This window comes from Protopterus annectens, chromosome 12.part0 (assembly GCF_019279795.1).
Source record: "Protopterus annectens isolate FY-2018-M chromosome 12.part0, PAN1.0, whole genome shotgun sequence".
In the NCBI taxonomy this organism is placed as follows: Eukaryota; Metazoa; Chordata; order Ceratodontiformes; family Protopteridae; genus Protopterus; species Protopterus annectens.
Window position 1 is genome coordinate 479,377,493 of NC_056746.1, and position 23,375 is coordinate 479,400,867.

At 37.6% G+C, this 23,375-nt stretch overlaps 1 protein-coding gene across 1 annotated transcript in view; it reads left to right on the forward strand.

Annotated features, from left to right (window-relative positions):
• Positions 1–23,375, forward strand: part of LOC122816646 (GRB2 related adaptor protein) — a 526,043-nt gene that overhangs the window by 189,092 nt on the left and 313,576 nt on the right. The window contains exon 3 of the mRNA XM_044089578.1: positions 18,360–18,482. Within this exon, the coding sequence (XP_043945513.1) occupies positions 18,360–18,482 (123 nt within the window). The remainder of the gene's footprint in view (positions 1–18,359; positions 18,483–23,375) is intronic.

Sequence of the window (23,375 nt, forward strand, 5' to 3'; positions counted from 1 at the left end):
CTAGTACTACATTACAAACCCACCTCCCTTAGACAACAGACCCACATTAAATTGTATCTACTCCATACATTAATACAATGTGGAGATATCCATCCAAACCCAGGCCCAATTTTCACTCCTACATCCACCAATAACCAAGCTGACCAAACATTTCACCATGCCCATACATCCACCACTAGGCTAGATAATCACACATCTAACCAAACACTTCTTCTAACAACAATAAATACTCACAGCATTTGCAATAATATAACTGAATTCCACACCTGGCTAAGTACACACACCCCAAATATTTCAGTAACAGAAACATGGCTAAAACTGCACATTGCTGACACTGAAATTCTCCCTCCAGGATATAATATAATTCGTTCAGACAGACTTCATAAAAAGGATGGCAGTGTAGCATTAATCTATCAAAACTCACTACAAATAACAACCTATACAAACCCCTCCCCCTTTCAAAAACCTTGAGCCCCTACTCACATCCCTTCACATAAATAGAAACAAACAAATATGCATAGTTGTAATTTATATTCCCTCAGGCCAAAATATCCACATGCTCAAAGACTTTTTATCTTGGATAAATCAGAAAATACTGCATGAAACTGTAATTCTAGGAGACACCAACATTAATTGATTAAACTTAGGCACTCCCTCTCCTGCAAACACCATAAACCTTCATAGTTTTACTCAACTCATCACTACTCCTACTGATGGTCTATCAACAGACACTGAATCAACCTTAGACTGGATACTTGTAACCCATCCCCAGAACTACACAAACACAAGCACCCTACCAAATACACTAAGTGACCATCTCCCAGCATATACCTATAGGACTCATCTTCAATCAGTGAAAACACATTCATATAGAACCCCCAGGAACCTTGCCCACTTTGATTTAAATACATTTATAAGTATCCTAAACTCCCACAAATGGAACCCATTAAAAATACTCCCCTTAGATGAAGCCATTGATTATTTTAACAAACTGTTTTTAGATACCCTCAGTAGCCTAGCTCCAATGTGTACTAAATAAACCAAAACTAATCATGCCACCTAGTTAACAAAACAAACCAAACAAGCTATCTTTCTGATAAACAAAGCAGGGAAAATATGGCTAAGAGATAGAACAAAACAAAATGAACTACACTATAAACAACTCCATAACAAATAAAAAAATGTAGTGAAACAGGATCAAAAATATTATTTCTCCACTAAACTGTCTACCTCATACAACAATCCCAAAACATTTTGGAAATCTATCTCCTCTTTACTTAATTCAGGCAAAGTCCAAAACCCATCCCCTGCACCAGAAAAAAAAACACCACAAGAAATTTCCCAAGAGTTTAATACCCACTTCATCTCTATCATTCAAAATCTACTCAAAGACTGCCCATCTAGCCCTAATACACACCTTCCTCTACCTACTGAACACCCCCTTTCCTCTGGATCACACTGATATTCAACCAGCAAACTCCTTCTCGATCCAACCTGTACCCACCTCCCTCATCTTGAAACTCTTAAAAAAACTCAAACCTTCCTCACTGTCTGCAGATAATCTTCCCCCTGAATACCTGCAACTAGCAGCTACTGCAACAGCATACCCAGTTACCATTCTCATAAATCACTCTCTCGCTTTCTGAATCCTACGTTCTCCTCCTATGGGAAAAAAATCCATAATTTCTGCATTACATAAAGGGGGAAACTCTCATGATTTTTCTAACTACTGCCCTTTCTCTATACTCTCCCCACTATTGAAAATCTTGGAAAAATGTGTCCACTCACAACTACTTAAACACCTAACTAGTAATGCTCCTATCCCCTACCCAACATGGGTTTTGTCCAGGGCATAGCATTGTCACTGCCCTACTCTCTTTCACTGATACTGTCAACAAAGCCTTAGATGCAGGGCATCCAACCTCAGCTATCTTACTGGACCTGTCTAAGGCTTTCAACACAGTATCACATACTAAGCTAGTAAATCAACTATCAAGACTAGGCTGGTCCCCAAAATCCTTCAGATGTTTTAGCTCTTACTTACAGAGCAGGGAACAATCAGTAAGGTGGCTAAATGTACAATCCGATTACCAACCTAACAATATAGGAGTACCGCAAGGATCTATTTTAGGTCCACTAATGTTTAATATTTTCATCAATGACCTGCACAAAGCCCCCCAAATCCAGAATCTCATCCGATACACCGATAATTCAATACTGATATCCACCTCCGACAACTTCTCTGATCTCCTCACAGTTACACAACAGGCTTTTATCTCTATTGAATCATGGCATATTAACACACAACTTATGCTAAACCCCCCAAAAAACGAAACTTTTACTTTTCTCTACAAAATCACCTGACACTGACTTCAAAATCTTTGCAATAGACGGCACACAAATAGAGCTAGTGAAGACAGCAAAACTACTAGGGATAACAATAAATAACAAACTCACTTACGAACCACACATCCTAAATGCAATAAAAAAAACTCGCTTCAAACTAGGCAAACTATATCGCCACAATCTCTATATGGATAAATATACCAAAACAAAACTAGCCAATACCCTACTCATCTTTCCCCTTCTATATGGTAATGCCATTTTTACCAATCTTCACACAACCCTTACTAATAAATTACAATCCTGCTACAATAAAATATCTAAATTCGCCTCCGAAAAACCACAATGCGCTCATCACTGCCAAGCAATCACTGAACTAAAATGGCTAGAGTTTTCCCACCATCTACACTACACCCACCTAATCTTAGCCCACAAGCTAATCTGTAAACCTAATGAATGCCCTGCCCTCGGTTCAATCCTGCTTACACCCCTACAAGAACACTAAGATCTTCCTGTAAACTCATGCTCACTGTAACAAAACCCAACAAAAGAGCTGGACAATGTCTATTCTCCCATTCTATCGCCACACTATGGAATAACCTACCACCTGAAATAACCCAAACTGACCATCCAAAAACTTTCAAAGTAGCTCTAAAAACACATTATCTAAATAATCCATCTTGCACCTGCCTTAGAAGCAAACAACCTTAAACAGCACATTTTACCAAATTCTAAGCTTTCTAATGTATGTAACACCCAGTCTTCACAATAATACTGTAAACTATACTGTCAGCAAAGAAAGTACTGTATTATAGTCCATGCATTTCTATTGATGTAACATCATATCCTATGTAATGATTCCCAGTACATATTAATGTAAATCCTATGAACTGTAAATTGTAATATGTTTTACTGCCTGTTATAGCTGTAATTCTTTTAAGCTTAAGTTAAACATTGTCTCTCTGTGATGCTTTGTGGAGCTTTTCTCCCCGGGCCTCCACTGAAAATGGGTCTCTTTCCCAGTGGACTTTCCCGGTCAACGAATGCTAATGTTGTTGTCTTTCGGCTTTTCCCGGTTAGGGGTTGCCACAGCGTAACTCTGGTCCGCTAATGATTGACAGTAGATTTTCATGATGCCGAGTTGCCAGCTCGATGCCCAACCTTCAACAAAGGCACCCCCATTCATGCATGTCTTTCGGAACGCCACACGACCTGCGGGGAGGACATGCAGACTCCACGCAGAAGGCATTCCCCACACACTAGCTGATAATCGAACGGGAGAACTTCTTGCTGAGAGGCAACAATGCTACCGCTGCACCACCTCAGATTACATCAACAAATGCTAATAAATAAATAACTAAACTATGCTAACTCCCAAAGTCATGCAGCCATAGAGAAAAAAGTAGAAGCCAAAAAGGCTTTGAATCACTGCCATCAGACAAAGAAAAACTACACAGGCAGTCATTCCATTTGAATATATGTGACTGGAGAGTGACAGAACAAAGAAATGCATTCACCAAGTTGAAAGCTGCTATAGATGATTATAAAACTGATTCAAACAGTTTGTCTCCACAACTGCATTTTCCAATAGCTTTAATGTTTCTGCCTGGTCACTCACAATGACCCAGGAAAAGGCCAACATACTTAACTAGTAATCCAAATTAAACCAAGTGCTGCATTACACATAGTGTATTCAGTGTCACAATTCATGATGCACAAGCAACCTGGACTAGGGATTTACAGGACAATGCTATCAATCAAGCAGAGGAGAGCACAGTAGAAATTTTTTATCCTTTTTTGACCAGGTTAGTCCCATTAGGCTAGTGGTCTCATTTCAGGGGACACCTATGGTGGTATTTCTACAACAAGGGGACATTTGACCAAGGCATCTGAGAACTTCCCCTACTCTTTTCAATAGATGCTATAGGATCCTTTACAACTATCTGAGGTACCAACAACTCAAGCAGAGTAGAAAGAAGGATCAGGAAATAGAAAGAGATTAGTTACGAGGCAGCAGATATAGGGACAGAGATAGCCAAGTATAGAAGGAAGAGTAAGAAGGGTGATATGCACAGTATAAAAAAGTATAGGGAGAAGCTTATTTAGAAAAAAATGGAGAGCTAGATTTCTGGTAGCAGGAACTGTTAGAAGTGATCAATCAGTGATGGTCACTTACACCATAACTGTTTCCACCAAAACTGTTTTGAAGTCCATTACCTATGTTGGTGCCTGGAACATGATGATTTCATGATGATTCCATGCATCAGTTCCTTCAGATTATCTACAGTATAATCCCAGTTATTCACATTAGGGGTAATAAGATAGGTTAATTTGAGCATAAAAAGAGAAATTGGTTAGGCTTAAAATGGTCCACAAGGGCAGGTAGCCTATTACTTATCTATGAATATATGCTCTTTGGCAGAAAAGATGGAAAAATCTGCATACTGGATACTAACAACAGGAGGGTAAGTTGTAGAAGTAGGACTGATTTGTATAGGTTCATAGGTTGGTACTAGGCTATCAGCCCTAGGGCCTATACAAGCCTAGCCATAACAATTCCCTGGCTATTTCTTCCCACACTATTTACTTCCCTGGACCCCTGTCTAGCAGGGCGACTGACATGATCCCTGGGGTGAATTTCCTTTCTCCCATCCAGTCATCAAGGTTCCTTTTGAAGAGGGCCAAAGAGGCACTCTGCTTGACATGTATGGGCAATCTATTCCAGAGTCTAGGGAGTCTCTGGATCAGGAACTTATCCCTCCAGCATGTTTTGTTTATTGTGATGACAAGGTTTAGATCCCTGGAGCGTGTGGCTCTGAGGGATTGGGATTTCTTTAAGTGTAGCATGTCAAACAGCTCTGGGTTTGACATGGCCTTGTATGTTAAGCAGAGATTGCCTCTGAGTAGACGATATGCGACAGAGTATAGCTGGAGTTTTTTAAGGTGGTCAGCATAGGGCATCTGCTTTAGGCCTGTGATTCTTTTAGTGAGGTATTTCTGCGGCCTTTCCAGTTGTTGCAGATGTCTTGAGAGGTACTTACCAAATGAGGCATTGTATTCTATAATGGGTCTAATGAGGGATGAGTACAGTGGGACAATGACTTCCTTTTTTCTGGATGAAAAGCCCTTAGTGATGAGGTGTGCCACATAGAAGGATTTCCTGACTGTTGTGGTGATATGGTTATCGAAGGTGAGACCACTGTCCACCTGCGTCCCTAAGTCTCTTATCACACTTTTGGTGTTTAGTGTACTGCCACCTATATGGTAATTCACAGATACATGTTTTTTCCCAAAGGGGATAACTATACATTTCTTGGCATTGAGCTTGAGCCCATGGCTCTGGCATCAAGTATCTGTTTCTGTAAGGCCCTTTTGTAGAATATCCACATCACTTGGGGCTTCAATAATTGCTCCCAGTTTGCAGTTATCTGCGAACTTTGTTAGCCAAAGTCCCTTAGTGCTAGCCTGTACTTCAAAGAAGTAGATGCCAAACAAGAGCGGTCCCAGGACTAAACTGAGGTACGCCACTTGTCACTTGTCTGGAGCTGGATTTCGAGTCTGCTACTTTTACAGTGTGGGTTCTGTCAGTAAACCAGTTGGCAACCCATCAAGTGAAGTAGGGATTAATGCCCAGCTTAGTAAGTTTATCTATGATTCCAGATGGTGTCGAAGGCTTCGGCGAGGTCCAGATAGGCTGTGTGGACTGCCTTGCCCTCATCCACGGCTCTGGATACTGATTCGAAGAAGTCAATCAGATTGAGGAGACAAGATCAGCCCTTTACAAAACCAAAATGAGTGGGGTCCAGTGTTTGAAGGTTGCCAATGTCTTTGTTTATAAGTTCCATGATAATGCATTCCATGGCCTTATATGGGTGAGGGAGGGGTCGAAGGAGCAGGGGTGCCAGTCGGTGTTAAAAGCACAAAAAACTATAGTTTCTTGGTGATAGGTAGTGGATAACCAGTAAAGGAGACCTTCTAGGGTATTTAGGTTGTTGCATAGTGGAATGTATGCACAGACAATGTTCAAGTGCTTGTTTTGGTTAATCTGTAGCTTGGTTATGAGGAGTTCCACGTTATTGAATTGGGGAGGTTGAATGGTGTCTCTATTAATGGTTAGAGTATTTTTGTAAAGGACTGCTATCCCAACTCCTTTCTTTGTAGCACAGTCTAACCAGTGAATATTGTATCCTGGAGGTAGTATCTCATTGTCAGTAGTACTGGTTTTATCCAGGTTTCCCTAAGGCACATAATGTCTGGGGAGTGGGTTGCTAGGAGGGCGTGTAGGTTGGGAATCTTATTGTTAATAATTCTAATATTTAGTTGAAATGCTAGGAGGGAACTAGTGGGAGTATTCATGGGTAGCTTGATTGTGGGGGTTGTGGTAGGGGAGTGGAGGTTATTGGGTGGGGGTGGGCCAGGGTTGAGATGAATGTCTCCATGTGTTACAAGGTTATAGTGACAGGATATTCTGAGCTATAGGAGTTTGTTTATAAGTTTTATAGAATCTTTGTCTTTAGGATTCATCCATTCCTTGGCAGCTGATTTACACTGTATTATTATTTTCTGATGGCCAGTTTTCTTCTCCAGTCTTACTTATAGGTTAATAGGTTTGTAGATACTTACTCCACCAGACCAGCAAGTTTTTGCAGTTTGTAATCTTTTTTTTTTGTTTTGGACCCTGCAGCACTCTGACTATGAATCAAAGCCAAGGCACATTCCTTTCCCTAGTCCAGAGTTTTTAGCTTGCACTTCAGTACTGGGGTTACTCCTGGTGAGCTACAACAGGAAAAGAGATCTTTATCCTTCTCTCTGTCTCTGTCTATCTGTCAGTCTGGGAAGATTGTTTAGTCCCTGCAGTGGCATTAATTTGGGTGTTTCATGGGAATGTACATTTGCAGCCCTAACTTCTCAGCTGCTATAATGTCCTGATGTACATGCTTCTGAAGCTGTGACTGCAGTACCACTCCAACAAATGCACTTAATCCTGGCTATAGAGTGACCTCTGTTTGCAGACCCAAGCATACAATATGGTTGTTTTCACCCTGTTGCTTCCTGCTCACCCACCTAAAGTTGTCACCAGCACATTGGACCTGAGTCCAGCAAGTCAGCACCTGCTGCTCAGTTAGACCATGACTGGCTCTTCCAGTACCAGGGCCACTATTCAAACCCAGGTCATCAGGGTCACAGTCAGGGCTTTATATCACTACACTGTGCAGCTACTTTTTCGAGGTTTGTTTATTAATTTTTTCTTTTGAATATTCCAGCATTTTGCTTTTAAATTTTTCTGAACAGTATTTAATTTAATTTTTGGGTAATGCTTAGAATTATTGTTGTGATATGAAGAAAGTATGTTAGTGCTGGCATACTTTCATTTGTTTGTGTGCAAGGCATATTCATTATGGTGTCAAGAGAGTTGACACCGTAATTAGTTAAGTTACATACATGTATTTATCCATAGTGAACCTGTGTTCATTACTGCATCTGTCTATTGATCGATCTATCTATATATAACAAATCAAGAACTTTTAAGTGGTATCAATGAACTCTGAGTAGTTGAAGGGCAAATACTACAGTTAAAGGTCCACTAGTAGAAATGCATTAACCCTTAGGCTAACAAATAAGCCATCAGCTTCAAGCATTTAACTTTTAGTACTAACACTCTTTACTTGAAATAAATATGTTAAGGTGTTTTATTTCCAACTAAATCTGGAAACATTGCAGAATTAGCTCAAGAAAGTGAAAATAAACACTTGAGACAGACAGTGTTCAGAAAACACTAGCTATTAGCTATCTGGTCTCTTTCAGAAAACACTGGCTATTAGCTATCTGGTCTCTAACTGCCTTAGCTAAATAAATGAACAGTGCCCTTGATACCCAGTTTCAGACTCAAAATGAATTATCAAATCTTTACAGGCAGTTAAATGAAGGTTGAGCTCTGCCCAAGGATATATTCCAGCAGGCAAATTATAGCAACTTCATTAATTGACTGACTTGAATAAATAGTCTGCCTATACTTATTTAAATCCCGAATTCCAAACAGGATTTTTTTGCTGATGTTGCTTTGATTCAGATTTTTGAAGATACTTTCTTGTTTCTACAGTTACATGTCAGTAGGAAAACGATAAGGTTCAGCAAAACAGTCAAAATAAGGAAATAAAGAGATAATGTTTGACCCAGTTCAATGTTTCCAAGTAGCATTCGACTTTAAGTTTAGTTTATATTTTATCATAATACATTTCCCTAGTGACAAATGCAATCATATACTATTTTACAGATTTTCATTCACATATTATATTTTACTAGAAGACAAGTGCAGTTCAGTTTCATTCACTTTTTATTTAAATAATTTGTTTTGTTATTTTGATATGCCTCTATTCATGTATTTTCCTTTAGAGGAACAGTATAATTTTTAATGTTTATTACAGCTTTGTTCACAATAATTCTTTTAAGGATGTACAAATGGTAACTGTTACCAACAACTCTTTTAAGGATGCACAACTGGTAACCTATTTTGAGTAGTTGGGAAATATTCACCTGGTTCAGTAGAGCGATCAGAAAATAATTAAATATAGTAGGAAATAAATGTACATTATCCGCATTGTGTAACAATGTCAGCAAAAATAGAAGATGCATATCTTATTTCTAAAGAAATGCACTAATCTGTTCAGTTAATGAGTCATTGTCAGAATGTCATGTCACAAAGAATACAACAGAGATGGATACAGTTATACTCAGATGTGAGTTTACTGAGTTCTGTGACCTCCATCTCCACTATATTATTTTTATTATTATAGTTATTATTACTATTATTAGATCTTTGCATTAACTCTGGGTTAGATCAAGCTAATTCACTAATGAGGGGAAAAAATCCTTTGACACAATTTTGATTCACCATTTATATTTGAGTATACAAAGAATACATTTGCAATTGATGTATGCAGGTAACCTACCTTGGCCATATACAAATAACCATTATCATTGGATGTAGAGGGGACTGCCAGTGATATTGCTTCTGAGGACATCAACTGAGTGTTGCTCTACATTATGTGCATAATGTAACAGCATTTTAAAAGTTTCCTTTTTTATCATGCTGCCTAGAGGCTGCAGAAGGCAAAGTTATAATATCAGACTAACTGTGTTTGATTGCGTTTTGAGGCATTGTACATTTAGTATAACCATCTATTTCATCAGAGTAGTACAGTCATCTCTAGGGACACTCTTTGCCTTAAAAATATTAATGGTTCTTCCATATAATAGTGAAGAGGGGAAAGGACAGTCATGCTGCCTGACCTATCCAAGTGCATCAATCTCATAGAAGGAACTGAATTACAAAAACTGACAGAAGCTAAAAGCTGTGGAAATTTGCTAGCCAATGAAAGCTAAACTGTATGCGAACAGTATGTTGAAAGATGTCTCTGAAATGCCATAAGAAACTTCAAAAGACTAGCTGAAGACAAAGTACAGCAGTATACTGGAGAACTGCAAATTCTGTGCTCAGCCTATATCAGAGGTTGTGCATGCAGTCAATAGCTTCCTTACTCCATTATTTGAAGTTTATTGGCTGTGTAGATGGATTCTGGTCTGCTGTGTAGGGAAAGATCAAAATGTTTCTCAGGTTATCTATATTATCCAGTGCAGCTTATCTAGCTTTATGTTTTATTCTCTATGCTGCTACTAAGAGACATCCAGTCAGTCTAATTAACTATATTTTATTGTTTGTCCACAAAGATGCCTTTTTAAATATACTGATAATCAATGGCATATTAAGTGTACTTTGGGTCCTGAGTGGTTTTCAGTCTGTGGATCCCCCAGCCACAATTACTGTTTTTGGGATCATCCATAAATGTGTGTGTTCTTTTGGATTCACCTTTCTAGTTGTTTTAAATGTATACATATCTGCTAGATTGTCATCTGCCATTCTTTTAATCCATCAGTATCAGTTCCTATAAATGAGAGCATCTTTGACTCTATACACCACAGATGTCTGATTGTATTAAAAGAATAAACAATGATGGCCATAGTAATGTACTGCAAGTTTATTTCACACAGACACACAGTAACCACAGTAAAGTATTCCTAAAGTACTTCATACAGCAGTCTTGACTACCAACATACTGCACAAAAATGCTCATGCAAATACACAAAAGTCATGACTCCTCCAGACTTTGTTTAATGTATATTTAAGCTAGGCAAATGGCAAGTTTCATACACATACAGCCCCCCCCCCCCACTATCACTTATTAGTTATAACGTATAATTACTTTACTGACTGTGGACACCTTGGTCTTCTGACTGAAAATAAAAGGAGTCCGTTATATGTTTCAGTGCTTCACACAGACAGCAGCCACAGTAAAGTATTCTAATTTGCTTCACACAAAACATATTAGGTCTGCAAAGCCAGCCCAGAATAATGAGAAAACAACAGCAGTCAGCTATTTTCATCCAAAGGCAGCTCCTATACCTAGCAATTCTAAATGTGTGGAAGGCATTTTAACCTTGCACTGCTGGTGTGTTCTTAGCAGCTTTAAACCATGTCTCACTGACCGCATAGATATCAGCATTCTCTAGGGTGAAAAGAGCTTCCAGGGAGTGGAGTTTTTATTTAGGCTCTTAGCATTGAGCAGTAATACCTTTAGAATTTCTTGGTTTTGATTTGCTATGTCAGAAGTACTTTCAGTTTAGTATTGCCTAAAAAAGACACTATGGGGGAAGACAATGTTTTAGCTAATATTAGAAAGCCTAGAGGGGAGAGGTGTCTACTGCTTTTTTTTTAAAGATGCATTTGGAGGATGTCATCCTGCCATATTTCTTGGAGGATATTTAGAATTTGATCTGATATTTCAAGCTTAGGCTGATAATGTATAAGAGCAGGTCTAGGAATGAATAAAAAAACTGTTTTAATTTGTGTTTGAGCACTGTAGTTATAGTTGCAAATGTTAAATGTTGTGGACTAGAATTTTAGATGTGGGCTATATAGTATGAGTAAAGCAAGTCCCTAGCTGAGTTAAAAAATGAGAGTATTGTAATTAAACCTTATAACTGACAGATGAAGATTGTTTAATGACATTTGTTTACTGGGAAAGTCCTACTGGACTATGGCACCTGTTTTCAGCTAATGCTGTATTGACAACACTAATGGATTGCTGGCTTGAATTTAACTAGTGCTGCAATCCTATCAGACAGTGGGTTGCTTATATACCTCTATTCCTGGGGCTTTTGTAAAATTTCTTTAAGCAATAACCCATGCCTGGGTGTGGGTAATGCTGGATTTACCCACAGTTGATGTGGTTTGGTCGCGAGGGTGAAGCCCGAGTGGCCAAACAAAGACAACCGTGGGTAAATCCAGCATTACCCACACCCAGAAGTGGGTTATTGCTATTATACAATGACATTATTTAAGAAAACAAATACTTACTTTTCTTAAATAATGGCATTGTATAATGTGTCTTTGCTGCCCTTCCGCAGCTGTCCAGTATTCTGTGGCAGTTCTGATGTCCTGCGCATGCGTATGCTTACGCAGTACATCAGAGCTTTGTGTGGAAGCAATGGAGAAAGGAAGATCTCTGTTGCTTTTTAACAGGTGTCTCAATATGTTAAAAGAGTTTAACATAGCGAGACAGCTTTAAAAAAAGAAACAGAGAAAGGAACATCTCTGTTGCTCTTTTTAAAGATATCTCGCTATGTTTAGCTCATTTAACATTCCGAGATAACAGCAACGGAGCTTTTCCGTTCTCCATTGCTGTCCAACACACACAAAAAAAAGACATACTAATGGAAAAAGTCCAGGCGACCGGACCTTTTTCCATTGATATAAGTCTGATTTACAACGGGCACCCTGACCAATCAGCATGCATGTTTTGGAATATTAATGGAGCGTCATTGTATAATTGCCTTTTGAGTATACATTCTACTGTTATTGTATAATTTTTAAATAATCAAAATGATAACTATTTCGAATTTTGAACTATTTCGAACTATAACGAATATTCGCTATCTTTTAACATCTACTTCTCCTCTGCCTACTCCCCCCTCCCTCCCCCATTACTCTCCTCTTCTTTCCCCTCCCTCCCTCAGTCTCTTATTATCACCTACCTTAACATATGAAACTTATATCCACCAAATGTATAAATTAAATTGTTTAAAAATGTCTACTAAACCTTATAATGTTTTTTACTAGGAATCTACGCATATGTATGTTTCTTTATACTCTGGATGTTAATTTCAAATAACTCTGTAACAAATGTTTTTATGTAATACTATATCAAAAATAAGGAGCTTTTCTTCCCGGGTCTCTGCTGAAAATGAGCCTTTGGCTCAGCCAGACCAACCTGGTCAACAAATGTAAAATAAATAAATAAATAATAAATAAATAACTAGATTCTAGGCTCAAGGACTCCATAAGGAATCTTTGCTCTATAACAAAGGAAATGATACAGTTGGTATATATATATATATATATATATATATATATATATATATATATATATGTATATATATATATATATATATATATATATATATATATTTATATAGATAGATATAGATAACGTAACAGAAATTTCTTACCTATAGAGGTTAAGAACATACGAGCATAGTAGGTATAACAAGAAAAAATTAGAAAGCTTGAGATCTCAATTTTTTAGAAAGTCCTAAGAAATATAAGATGAAAAGAGGGAAAATAGGTAGTGAAAATGAGTAAAAACGATGTAGAAAGAAGATCATCTCCTACAAGTCTGCTGGGCAACTAACACTAACAATGTTCAAGTGAAACTGACATCAAAGTGAATAGATTTGTCAGGGAATGACCAGGCTTCCTTACATTTATTACCTGCTCTTTTAGAGATGCAGGTCAAAATTTCTGCTCATTTCACAAATACCACTGTGATAGGAGCTGCTTCACTGATAGGCAGACAATTTGATGGAAAACAAAGAAACAACAGGAGATAGAAACTCAGGAAAGTTGATAATTGATCAGATTTTGATTTGTCAGGATTGAATCAAACAGACTAATCTCAATGACAAAAGGCAAAAAAAAAATTTAAATAAACAAAAGTAGCTATATACAAAAATAACTATAGCGAGAAGGAAAGCATACTCATAGGTTACAATTAACAGGAAGTCAGTGATGGAAGGGAAGATGGTGATAAAGCCATAAGCCATACATTGAGCTGAAAGGGGGAAATACCATAATTACTTGAAAGAGAAAAAGTATAAAAAAACAGAAATCCTGATACAGGTAGAATTAAGAAGGGAGAAAGAGAAATGAAGAGAGATGATGCAACAGAGAAGAAACCAGCAGCACAGGAAGGAAAGGTCAAATGGTAACTAATTTGAGAAGAAACAGGAATGTTATAAGGATATAAAGGCTACCAAGGATGGCAAGGATGAAGGAATTCACGAAAATGGAAAGAAGGGTACAGAATGTGGTTTCAGGGAAAGATTGTAGGAATGTTTATATGCTGGATGTTTTATATTGTAACTGAAGGAGAAACAACATTACAGTTATAAACATGGGAAGCTCTAAGTAGGTACATGATAATATTTTTTTTCAAATGAGCTAATGGTCAGGAAAGATGATGGCTGTGTTGTATGTAACCTTTATAGCCTAGCAAGAATGTTTTCTTTTTTTGAATTTCATAATCTTAGCTTCTGGGAGCTGAACAAAAAGAAAACATTTAATTCATATTGAGAATAACAAATAGATGGTAGTGCTGGATGGACTCTGATGCTTGCATCCAAACTGGCTAGGAAAACAGTGTATAAATATAAAGGGGCTTCTAGGTTGTATGGTTGAATTGTAACTGACAGCATAGATGAGGCTTATGCTGAGGTGGAGAAAGAGGAAAGAAGCTGCACTAAGTTAATAACAAAAGGAGTAAATGAGGTTTGGTAACAAACCAAGTTGTCCTGGGACATCTTCAGAAGGGGTTAGGCTGATATATTAATGGGAGTTAAGTGGGTGGGGGAGGTGAAAGGGTTAAATGGAGGGAGGGATGACTGGGAGGAAATGAGATAAGGGTGGGGAGGGGCTTAAGGGGTTAAGGCAAGTGTAGCTGGGTAAGTAATCACATTTTGGCGTGAACTTGCTACCCTCTCCCTCCCTTTTTTGTTGGCGGTTTGGTGGAGATTTTGGTTATGTTAGTTGGAGTAGGTGGAGAAGAGGGACAGGCTTGCCCTCTTCTGTTCCCCCTCCGGCATGTAGAGGTTTATTCCAAGGATTTGTGGAAAGGAAATGAGCAGCTGGAGGAAGTTTGCTGAATAGTTAAGCAAACGGAGGTAAGGATGCTGCTTATTTGGTTAGTAAATGGTAATTTGATGAATGGTCTATGAAGTGACGCTGCTTCATAAGTAAGGTAAGCGAGCAAAGATATGGACGCTGCTTACTGGGCAGGATGAGCAGGTATACTGTCGTGATTAACATTACAAGGAGGTTTATAAGTAAAGTAAGCGAGCAAAGGTATGGATGCTGCTTACCGGGCAGGATGAGCAGATACGCTGTCCTGATTAACATTACAAGGATGTTTATGCTGTGTTTAGAATCAACTATACTATGTCCAGTTGTAAATAAAATTGGTAATCATAGTTATGGAAGTTTAATAAAGGTCGTCAAATGTCATTCGGTGTAATGTGTTTATTGAAGAGGACCGGGACAAACAGTGATTATGACTACAGCTGAATGATGCCTTGCAAAAGACTAAAATGTCATCAGTGTTTAGTCTACCTAGGGCTGAGTATAAAATGCCAATAAAATTGAAAAAAAATCATTAATTTGGCATTGGGAACATATATTTGAAGAACAATTTGAGGTAGAAATAAAATGAAAAGGCAGGCTGCTTACAGATGTTTTCCCAGTTTTTAAAAAAATAGTATTATTATTATTATTAGACTGTCTGGGTATTTATCTGAATGTATGAGAACTAGATAATGAGAAAAGGTGGAATGAAAGATGTTGACTAAGAGAAATTAATGTAAGAAATGGATCATAACAATTGTATCCAAGAATACAACAGGAGTGAAGGCAAAAGGGAGGGATCCAGAATGCCAAGAATTTTTAGGAAATGTAAGATTATAATACTATAGGAAACCTGGTTAACTGATTATGAAATTATAGGACTATGAAAGCTTTACTGTTTAGCTATTAAGAAAATAAATTACAAGAAAGACCTGAGGCCTTGGAGTTTTGATTAGGATAAGCATCCTACTGAGTGTTGATTAGGATAAGCATCCTACTGAGTGTTGTTAACATCTGGAAATCCATTGATAGTTGGTTGGATGTACATTAGAAGCTATTTAAAATTAAAATCCACTAAATTGGGAAAAACTTGGAGATGGAGGAGCTGAACGAACAACTGTTTACTGTATGTGAGAGAGGTGACAGATTATTACTGCATGGGGATTTTCATGCTACAACAGAAGAATAACATAGTTAAGAAGGTCTGTTAAAAAGAAAAAAAAAAGATAGAAGTGCCAAGATCCAGCAGTGAACAAATGTGGGCGTCATTGTTGGCTATAATATCCAAACACAGTTAATGAAGCGTTAATGTGTAAGGCATTCCTGCGAACACCAGTGGATACACATACATGACAGGTAGAGCTGAGACAAAATTTATTACTAGGTAATAAAACTAGAACCGAGAGTAATCATTTCCATGCAAACCTATCAATAAAATCTAGAGGAATCACAACTATATTAGTAAAGCAAGACAAGGATGTCCAACCTTAAAAATTGACCTGGAGAAAACTAAAGGAAAACAGCAACATTGTTGTGATTATTTGCATAAATAAATATAGATGGTGGAATTAAGGACCACAAGTCTGGTAATATGATGGGTGCACTTAAGCAGACCATCACAAGTGTTGCCAGTTGATTGGAGTGGTGAAAGAGAAAAGAAGAGAAATAACGAAATGTAGTTTGATAGCAAGTGTGTAAAGATGAAACAGTCGTACTTACAAAAGTATTAGAAAATAGATGAGAATAAGGAATGCTAATACTTAAGCTGAGATGAGGGAAAGAGAAAATTATATAGGATGTTGTGGTCAGAGAGAAGGAAAGTCAATTTATAGAGGAATGATGGAAACACATGCTACAGGTGATAGTAACATTCTAAATATGGGTGGCCTATTACACAGGTAGGGTTGGTCGGTAGTAAAGGCAGTGAAATATGCAACGTTAATAAAGTTAAGAAGTATATGATACTATGCCATGAATATAGACAACAAACATTTTACTTATTTTTTTAATTATTTATTTACATTTGTTAACAGGGCAGAGCTCTGCTCACCATGGAACATTTTTGGGCTCTGCCTGAAGAGAAAGGCAGTACACTAGTAAGAAGTAGAACAAAAACACAAATAAACAACACAATGAACTGAGCCCTGCAGAATATATTGCATGCTATACAAAACTGAAACAGCAAAATTAACATGATACAGCACATAACAGCAGTGAGAGTACATCTATAGGAGGTTAACAGGGCTTAGGAGTCATAGAATTATGGAAGGGGGAAGAGACAGGGAGGACTGAGTGACTGAAAGAGAGAGAAGAGACAAGGGAAAGGAGGCATATCCAAGTGTAAAAAGGAGGTATTAGAGGGAAATAAGAGGGTAAGGTATACAGGAAGCGAAGGTGGATCATTTTCAGGTAATGCCTCCTGTTTGATAGCATTTATCTTTGGCTTCTTTCTGCACAAATTTCTTTAGTAACATATTTAATTTTTGGTATTGGGCCTGAGCACAGTTAATGGTAAGTTATTCTCAAGTGTGTGTTTTTAAAACTGAGAAGCAATAGTCTGTACTGTGAAGTTTGTTTCAAAGGAGGCAAGGAGAGGATGTGTCCTGAGAGGTGGATCTGGGGCTGTAAGTGGGGTTATCTCTGTAAGTGCATTACAAAAGAAGGGGAAGGTGTGTAAGTTTACAAGTTTGAATAAGATGGAGGTGAGAAGTATGGAGCACTTTTGTTCAATGATCAATGATTTGGCTTTGCTAAACATGAGTAATAGTGTTGCATTTTTGGTGTGAGATGAACATGTAATTCCTATTACATATGACGTGAAGAGATTTCAAATTCTTCATGGATGCATGAGCAGTGATTGGTACACCACATTCAAGATCTGCCTGAAGATTCTTTTTCCAATAGGTGTCCTACTTGTGGGGTTAGGAATTTTCACATTGTTGCACAAGAGAAAAAGATCCTTCTTATATGTGGAAAGATACATTTTAGCATGAATCTAAAAAAGTGTCTCTGCTACTTTCATGCTGTATTTCAAAAAAGACAGTGCACAGTGGTGCTGCAGATAGCCTTGTTGCCTCATGGCAAGTGGTTCTCCAGTTTGATTTTCAGCTGCGGTGACTTCTGTGTGAAGTCTGCATGCCTTACCCATGGTTGCATAGTTTTCCTCCTGGTTATCCAGTTTTCATCCACATTCAAAAGATATGCAGTAGGTAGATTGGACACTCTAAACTGGACATAGTTGTGAGTGTGTGGTTGAAGACCAACCGCTGCAGGGCTAGCAACATGGCGGTGTGAACCTTGGCTCTAGATGATTGTCACTTTTGAAATGGCACCCTGACCCCATGTGCAAAAATGTGAAAAGAGGTTGTGAATAGATTGATGGACAGTGTTATATTTTGACAGTTTTTATTTTCTTAGTGGTTATTAGTTATTTTTTATTTTCCATTATAATTTGACAGTGTTATACTTTCCAAATGAGTAAACACAATCTATAGTAGTGTGGTTGAAAAGTAGAACCAAAATCCCACATTGAGCACATCTCAACAAGTAGACCATTTAGATTTGTGCCAAAATAAACACCTTTATTAGAATTTGTGGCAAAAAAAACAAAAAGGACAATGTTCAGCTGAGATGAATGTGGGATTTTAGTATTATAAGTTCAAAATTAAATTAAAAATTGTTGAAGTTATGACGCTGCATCTGCATGTGAATTATTTGATTGCTGTTGTCAGACATCAGTCTCCATGAAAACATACAATTATGTCCTTGTTTTTCTTTTCAATAGATGGTATGCTGGCAGAATTTCTAGGTCAGTGGCTGAAGAAACATTATTAAAACTTGGATTCATAGGAGCTTTCCTGATCAGAGAAAGTGAAAGTTCACCTGGTGATTTCTCCATATCAGTGAAGTAAGTTTCTATGCTTTTCTAGAATGTTTTCAACTCCAAATTGAAAAGTGACTTCCATAGGTTATCTGAATCTGTCTTGTGCATGTTTATAACTGTATTAATATCCTTCCATCCAGAATATGCCAGATCAGGTCTGAGAGAGAGAATATTAATTTGATATAAGTGTGTGTGTGTGTGTGTGTGTGTGTGTGTGTGTGTGTGTGTGTGTGTGTATGCATGTGCACACATGCATGCATACATGCATGCATGAGCGTGTTTGTGTGTGTTTGGGGAGTGGGGGTGGAATAGGAAACACAAAAGTCTTTGCTCTTTCCTTGTTGTTGTCAGGCATTCATCTGACATATTCCTCAAGATAATGGTCATAAAAAGTATAAAACTTTCCACAAAACATATTAGTTTCAGAAATTTGGATCCATGGAGTTCAGATTGTCAATTTCAGATTAGTTGGCTTAGTGAATAAGATGTCTCTCAAACATCATATTGAAATTATCTATAGCTGCATGTGAAACTGTGCTGTTTTTTTTTTTTTTTTTAATTTTCTCCCCTATTGATCTATTGAAATCACGGATCCTGTGCTAATGATCTTATAGTTGTACACTTGTCAAAACTATGAAGAGGAAATAAGTCTTGTACCGCTTTAAATATGAATTCAGATAATCTATACTTACTAACTTCATCATGTGAGTGCTTGGAAATATCCAGTCTGATGAATCTACAGCATATCAGCAAGTCAAATGGCATTAAAAATACTCTGTCTAGGGATCTAGACCTCTTCTGCAAAATCAACAGCACAGTTTGGGAGGAGAGGTAATCTTGCAGAGGATACTGCTTCTCTGGGACAGACTCCCCATTCACATAAAATAAAGCTCATCCTGATTTTCATTGCAACTTGGATCTATGGATGCGAACCAAAAAATTTACCCTAGGACTGCCCTCGTACTACTAATGTACAGAGACAGCTCCTAAATGCTTTATGCCATTCATGGGGTCCCTTTAAGTTATACATGGTGTGATCCCAGTTATTAACATCAGGGGTAGTATATAATTATCAACCAGAGGATAGGCAAGACCAATCATTAACCAAATGAGATTGGTTAATTTGAGCAAAAAAAAAAGGGAAACTGGGTAAGTTTAAAATAGCCTAGTCCTTTCCTATGAATCTAAGAACCTATGACTAAGAATGCAAAGCATTTGGAAGGAAGTTTCATATTTATATAGAAATACACAAACATATATACTGACATGAACTATGCTGTTCTTTTAGATTTATCTTTATTCCATATTTAGCGCTTTATAAGTTTCCTTACTTTGTAGATACACTGCTACTGATTCACTTTGAACTCAATATAATAATTATTTAAGACAATGTATTATCTAGTTATATTTTATTTGCCTTTCTGTAGGTTTAGAAATGTTGCCTTAGCCCTTCTGTTTTGAAAAAATCCTATAATTAAGCCCATAATGCATTTGCATGCTGGCACTCTTTTAGTGCAGACATATATTACATTGTATTTTGAGATGATTAGGTCAGAACATTAAGAAAAAAAAATTCTTGAAATTTTAAAATCATTTTTTTTCACAGTGGCAATTTAGTATTCTAACAATTTCATTACAGATGAGCTTAACAAAGTATTATTTTCATGATATTTTATAAAACTGGTCATCGCTAATGCTTAATCTTCCAAAAATCATCAAGCCGACATGGATATTCAGCGCAAATTAATTTTCCTGGAAACTGAAATGCTCTGGGGGGATTAATTTATTATTTTAATTTGATTAATAATAATAATAATAATAATAATAATAATAATAATTATAAGAGCATTACAATAAATTTTAAGGCCACTCTTTTAGATCAGTCAAATGATTAAGTTACTGAATAAGAGAGAAACGAGAAGCCATTTTTGTAGTAATATTATCTCCTTATTGTAATGACAGCCTCTAAGCCTTCAGTGTACATATTTCCAGGGTTAAGGTTTTTTAGACAGTTTTTTATTGCCTTACAGACTCATTAGAGGATCATACACATTGCATGAAATTCAGCCAGAGTATAAGGTTTTGCATTCTTTCCTGTGTCATTATGACACTTTCTGTCATATGCTTCTCTCAGATCATGCGCCGTTAGTGGCATACACATGGAACTACACTTTTTTGTTTGCTTAAGTCTAAAAACAGTTATGATAAACAAAGGACTGATGTGCCTCAAACCATTTTTACAGAACAGATGTATAATTATCACAGCTTGTTTTACACCCAGTGATGAGTGCTTCAGTGTCTTTTGGATGACACAGAATGTAGATACTAGGGACTACTCACAGAGCCAAAGGTGGTTAACAAGGTTCTCTCTCTGGTTGTTATGAAGATTGTATTGCCCATACTGGCATTCATGGGGTCTATGAGGGACCTCCAGGCTGGTGCACAGACCAGTGGAATGACTGGTGATGGAACCATAAACCATCCAAGTGCAAAGAGTGCTCTCTAGTCTGGTGGCAAGGCCTAGAACAATGAATAAGCAGTTGTGGTCAGCAGTAGTGCAGTGGTGCTTTATGTCAATACTATTTTAGCAATACCCATACCTACACTGACTTCTAAAAGGGGTCCAACACCTGAGGCAAGTGAATAAGGTGATTTTACCCCTCCTGCAAAGATGTTCTGCTTGGAAGATCATACAGATTGTAGACAGTCAGTTGTGTGAACCCACTCTTTGCACACTTGGCCATAGCTCACAGCCTTCTTTGGAGATTACAACAGGAGTCATTTCCCTTCCTCTAAGCTACAGCAAACTAAGAGCTGGTTATAACAAGGTTGGGAGGGTTCAAGGGCACAGCCTTCTGCGTGGAAGAGTTTGTAAGTAATGAAACATTCCAGTGCTCTGTTAAACGTTAGCAGAAAGCAATGGTTGTGTAGATAAATTTGTTGTCAGCAACAAAGGGAAGTTAAGGTAGAACAAGACATAATGGCTACATTGGCACTAACCAATGCTGAATAAAATATAGAGGGGTGACAGCAATGTGTACATTGAGAAATGAAAAAATAAGAATGGCAAATGTTTACACAGATTATGTGTTACAAGGGTATACATGGGATGGTGGAAGCACACAGTTAACTACAGACACCAAATGAAAACAGAAATAGTGAAGACATAGGTTTATGGGAGAAAAATGAGGTGGACAAAAGGAGGTGTCATAACTGGAAAACACTGCTTTTTGATAATACTGAAAGAGGGTGCTGTAAGAAATGTAATAATATGTTTCCATCCAAATGGTTGCAGAGAGTCACCTCCTTCTGATCATGGAAAACCTTCACTCATGATATCAACTTCACCATTCTTTGAAGACAAGACTGACTGATAATAAGATAATGCCACATTAAGTACTATAAAAGTGAAAATACATTCATATTATATAGCACATATAAATAAAATGAGTGTAGGCAACTTATCTTGCTTAATGACCTCTGTAGCCACAATTTCTGAACCCCCACAGAATTATTTTTGCCATATCAATAAAGGGGAATATGAAACTAGATGTAGCCCATCACATAAACCTGTCATCCTTAAAAAATCCAACAATACTTAGAAGGAAATCATGTATTTGACTCAACAAAATGTTGACAGTATGGAGTTCAGCATCTAACAAGCGCCAAAGATGCATAAGACTGTAAATGGTATAAGTACAAGATTTTTCCACTGTAAATAAAAAACAGAGTTAGGCAAGAGCTATAGGGAGGTGCAGTTTATTAATCTGTTTGCATCCATGTTGTAAGTTGATGCCCATGAATTGTAATATACACAGATGCTCCAATGGTCCTTCAAGGCATGGATTTGTTTGGTCACTTCAAGCCATTCCACTCCCCTGTTCTACATGTTGTGACCTCTTTAAGGGCTTATTTTGGAATTCTAGACCAAAGATATTAAGCAATTTGTGTCTGTCAAAATATATCTCTGCAAGTTAATCTACTACTGAAACTAACTCACTTCCTGTCTAGGTATTAACATTAGCAGACCATTTTTTTACCTTTTGCTCCCAATATCCATTTAGAATTAGTGGTAACAATCAAACCCACCATCTTCTGTCAATTTATCTTCCTTTTTAACATTATTTTTGTTATAGAAACTAAGATAATCTATTATGTAATCTGACTTGAAACATGTAGAGACAAATATTAACTGCTAAGCATTTACATTTTTCCTGGGTCTGCAGTACACTGGGAGGGAGCTGTAACTGTGTCCCAGGTGACCAGGGCTCAATTAGCTGCCCGGGTCCGCAGGAACCAGGCTGCGAGAGGGAGGAGTCAAGAGGCATATCTTGTTTAACTCTCTAGTGAGTACACAGAATCAGTATGATTTCCCTGGCAGAGACGAGGGACACTACCACTCATGTTTCAGAGGGAGGAGCAGGGCTTCTCAGAAGGTACACCCTTTGCAGAAGTAAGGGAACAACCTCTGCAGTCAACCTAGTGCATGCCCATTCTTAAGTGTGTATGTAGAGAGATAGGACCATAACTATGGAAAAATAACCTTAAACCATCCCAATGGCTGTTCAAATACCTGTCCCTCACAGGTGATCCTCACCATAGTGAAAGGGAACAAATGGGCCAATTGGTAGATAGCATCTGATGATTGACAGGGAGGGGAAAAAAGTAAAAAAATATATAACTATTTGCATTCTACTTTTCATATACAGATATGAAAATTAGCAGTACACTAGATTGCTCTTGTTTGCTCAGAATGCTAACTCATTTTACCATTGTGAGTTATAAATGAGTGCCAGTCTTATCATTTTAATAATGCTTTCAAGTATATGCAAGCAGTTAGGTACCAAGCAAAGACATTGTGAGGCAAAAGCTTAGAGTCATCCAAAAGGGCTCAATATGGCACAGCTGTCATGCTTC